At 42.0% G+C, this 4507-nt stretch overlaps 1 protein-coding gene across 1 annotated transcript in view; it reads right to left on the reverse strand.

Annotated features, from left to right (window-relative positions):
• Positions 1-4507, reverse strand: part of LOC110329421 (OX-2 membrane glycoprotein-like) — a 38053-nt gene that overhangs the window by 21683 nt on the left and 11863 nt on the right. The window contains exon 3 of the mRNA XM_029544888.1: positions 4035-4334. Within this exon, the coding sequence (XP_029400748.1) occupies positions 4035-4334 (300 nt within the window). The remainder of the gene's footprint in view (positions 1-4034; positions 4335-4507) is intronic.

Here is a 4507-nt window from a genome sequence, read left to right on the forward strand (position 1 = left end):
CACACACACACACACACACATGAAAATGCTAATGAAGTCTAGTACTTTTTATGCTAACTTAAAAATTAAATTTGAATAGAGAAAATCTAATTGCTAGTGCAACAATATCAAAAGGTATAATCCAATAGACATGCTTGGGTCATGGTGGCAGTCCCTTGTGAGTAGCTTAAGGTCATCATAATGGGAAGGAGTCATTGTGACAGCATTGCTGGCATAATGGATTTTCAGCTACCTTTTGTGTTCACGTGGTGCATCCTACCATGCAAAGCCTTCGAATTACTAACCAGCTCTGTGCTACATGTAGGTGCTCAGTGCTTGATTTCCTATCCTTTTACTAGAACATTAATTCGATTAAATTTCTATTATTTATAATTGTCTTAGTGACTGGTCCATTGCTGTAAAGAGATGATATGGGAACTGTTGAGATGGCTCAATGGATCAGAGCACCTGACTGCTCTTCCAAAGGTTCAGAGTTCAAATCCCAGCAACCACATGGTGGCTCAAAACCATCCATAACAAGATCTGACTCCCTCTTCTGGAGTGTTTGAAGACAGCTACAACAGTGTACTTACATATAATAAATAAATTAATCTTTTTAAAAAAAGAGAGAGATGATATGACCACAACAAGTCTTACAAAAGAAGAGTTATAAAAATTGGCCAGATAAAAGGCCAGATCTACAAGAGATGAAACTGCAGCATTGTCGGCTGCTACGTAAGTGCTCGGATCCAGTCTCATCATCTGGAAGAGCAGCCAGTGCTTTTTCATCAGTGAGCAATCTTTCCAGCCCTCCAGTAAGTCTTTTTTAAGAAGTACTTAATGTCCCCAGTATTCAGGGAAATGTAAATTAAAGTTACTTTGGAACACCACACCATCTCAATCAGAGGACTATTAAGGAAACTGACAACAGATGGCCAAGAGGATGTGGGGGGAAAGGAATGTTTACTCACTGCCTAGTGGTGATACAAATTAATACACATACTATGGAATTGGTTTGGTGGCTCTGCAAGGAATTAAAAAGAAAATTATGAAATGATCCAGCTGTGCACTCCCGGACATATACCCTAAGTACTCGATATTCTACCGTAGAGGCACTTCTACATCAGTGCTTACTGCTGCTGTAACCACAGTCTAGATGTCCATCAACAGATAAGTTAATAATAGAAATGTGCTGTAGACCCGCAATATAATATTATTCAGTTGTAAATAAAAAATAAAATCATGAAATTTGTAGGAAAAAATAGATCTGGAAAACATGAACATTAAGCACAGTGGGAACAAACTCATAATGACAAAATTGTTATGTTCTACCTCATATGTGGATTCTACCGTGTGTGTGTGTGTGTGTGTGTGTGTGTGTGTGTATGTGTGTCTGCCTGCCTGCCTGTCTGATTTTCTGTATGCCTGTGTGTCTGTGTAAACAAGACCTACTGTGGGTAAAGTCTAAATGTCTGGTAAGGAGACAGAGAGCTGTAGTGGCTAGAAGTGTGAACACAGGGGCAGTTAAGTTAGGAAGAGGAAAATGGGTATGCAAGGGTGTGGGTGAGATGGAAGGAAGGGAAACAATAAGATGAAATGTCACTTTGTTCAAAACTGTCATTATGCTATCTAGCACATTATATGCTAATTTAAAAATAAAATTTTAAAATGAGGGAAAGTCAATGGTGTCACCACATTGATGAAAGAAGGAAACAACTACGTAACATGAATTAAAGTGCTATGGAAATGTCCCTTTAAAAATACAGCCATGTCAGTATGGCCTGAAAAAAAAAACACCCAAGCACCCACCAAGGGTGCCAGAGTGATAGGCAAATATGTGATGGAGAGATGGAAAAGATGGAATATTCAGTGGAGGGATGGGAGGCAAAGTGTGTACACTGTAGAGAAAGGTGGAACTAGAGACTCAGCAGCAGTGAGGAACAGACAGATGGGGGGAGCCTGGGCACCGGCAGGGCCATGGTGAGGTTCTGGTCCAAGCTGCCACCAAATTACCACCAACGCCAAGTGGATTCTTGTGGTCTGGTCTGTCTTCCACCAGAGACCATGTGGATGTCTGAGAGCCATGCTACCTCAGAGGGTGGGTAGACGTGCTGATCTGACTCGCTTGCATTGCCGACTGAGCACATGCTGTTTCCGAGGGCCATGTCTAGATCTTTGTTCCTATGGCAATTGGGGGGCTGTGTTGATGTCCCAGGCCTGTGTTAGCACTGAGGGCCATGCTGATATCCCTGGTCTGGACTGCCACCCGAGGCATTGTGCTGAGCTGGCCCCACCCCTCCTTCGACATCACATTCAAGAGACCCGGCTCAACCCTTTGCCAGGGCAGCACAGTAGAGCTGACCCTGGTGGCAGGGAAATGGATGAGGATTGAGTGTGGGTAACCTCATCTGCTTTGATGCAATGTGGGTGAGGGAGAGATGCCTTGCCACCCTCACCCAAGTCAGGCAAGTCAGTGGCCCTGAGGTCATAAGAGCTTTCCTTGCCCTTCACTGGCTGCAGCCCTCCAGAGAGCAGGTCCTGTGCCTTGCTTGGGCAGCACAGTCCAGCTAACCCTGGTTAGGGGTGGGGCACAGGGGACCTGGTCCCAAGGACAGGAGAATAGGAGAGTTGACCTTGCACCTTGCTGGCTGCAGCATTGGGTGATCTAGCTGTGACAGTGCTGGAGTGCTCACCCTGGTGGCGCAGGCACAGGACAGCTGGTGAGCTGACCAACTGAGCTACCACCAGGGCCCAGATCCAGGGCTTTGCGCTGTCTTACCCCAATCTCTACTCCATCTATGAACTGTTCAAACAACATGAAATTGCCAGTCCTTCATATCCAAAGCTACAGGATCCCCATGACACAGGGTAACCACAGGATATCCAAGAGGAGTCCCAGTGAGGATACAGTATTAACAGGGCAGCAGAAGCCTGAGGGCTCAAACCAGACCAATGACTCATTGCAATGAACATTAGCTAAGTAAAGATATATGGACAAATGTGTGTGACACACTGACATACTACAGCTTCCATGACAAATGGTTTTTAGTTCTTTGTTTTTTCTTTCTTTTTCTTTTTTTCTATTCTATCTTATGTACTTTTCTTTTGGGGGACAGGTTGCAAGGGCAGAGGGAGGATTCAAAGAATGTGGCCATGAGTGGAACTTGGGTAAATAATGGGACACTCACAGGGAATCAATAAAAAGCTTAAATAAATAAATAAGATAGTATATGATGTAAATAAATCATAAAAATAGTATATGATATAAATAAATAATAAAGATAGTATGTGGTGTAAATAAATAATAAAGATAGCAAATGAAAAGAGAATGAATGAATGAATGAATGAGTGAATGAATGCATAAAGCTATCTGCAACCCTAAACTAAAGGAAATTAAAGAAACCCTAAATTAAAGAAAATTCTCTGTGTAGGATTAAAAAGAATTCAACCCAAAATTATGGATAACAAAAATTAAGAAGTTGTCTGCAAAGAACAGCACGCCACAAGACGAATGGTTAGGGTGAAGGAGGCTGACATTGTTTGATTTTTTTTTTCTTTGTTGTTGTTGTTTCTGATGACAGAGTTTCACTACAAATGGCTGTCCAACTCACTATGTAGATCAGGCTAGCCTTGAGCTAACAGAGGTCCTCCAGTCTCTGCTTCCCAATGACTGGGATTAAAGACATAGGACCCTATAATTGGCTTCATTGTTTGATTTCTTAATCATGCATCTGTATTATATTGATTTATGTTATTAAAATTAGCTGATTTATGAAACTATTTCTTATAATAGATTTTTTAAAAAAGATAAATATTTCTGCAACTTCTTTCTCTCTCTTTGTATGTGTGTGTGTGTGTAAATGTATATGCTGTGGATGCTAGAGATCAGCTAAATGTGCTCTCCAACTTAGTCTATTCTTGCTGTCTTGGGATTATGAGCACACTCCATGTCTGGCATTTCATGTGGGCATCAAACTTGGGCTCTGTGCTTTCATTGACAGCATTTTACATATCGAGCTGTTGACCCCTTTAACTTCACTCTCACTTTTACTTACCTCCTTGATTGACTGGCAGGTGGACTATTTTCTCTTCGTTTCTTACAGAGTGAGTCATGGACACAACCAAGTTCTGGAAACCCAAGATCCTCGCAGTTTTCAAAGAGATGTTGTAGATTTTAGTGACAGTCACTGTGGCATTGGCGTTCTGAGCAAAGTGCTCTTGTGGTGGGTGCACCATGACTTGTGAAGGGTAAATGGAGATTCCAGGAGCAGGCTTTCCCACAGCTGAACAAAGAAGGCTATGAAGATCTTCAGAGTCAGGAGCAGAGTGGAGTTCAGTTACTAGTTCAGATACAGCTGAGGCAAAAAGAGGGAAGCAAAATTACTACAAAAGCAAGTCATACCAAATTCTCTGTGGTGAGAGGGTGTCATTTCCCCCAATTTCTTTTTTTTTTGTTTTTGTTTTTTTTTGTTTTTGGTTTTTCGAGACAGGGTTTCTCTGTATATTCCTGGCTGTCCTGGAACTCACT

Source organism: Mus pahari, chromosome 12, assembly GCF_900095145.1.
Source record: "Mus pahari chromosome 12, PAHARI_EIJ_v1.1, whole genome shotgun sequence".
NCBI lineage: Eukaryota > Metazoa > Chordata > Mammalia > Rodentia > Muridae > Mus > Mus pahari.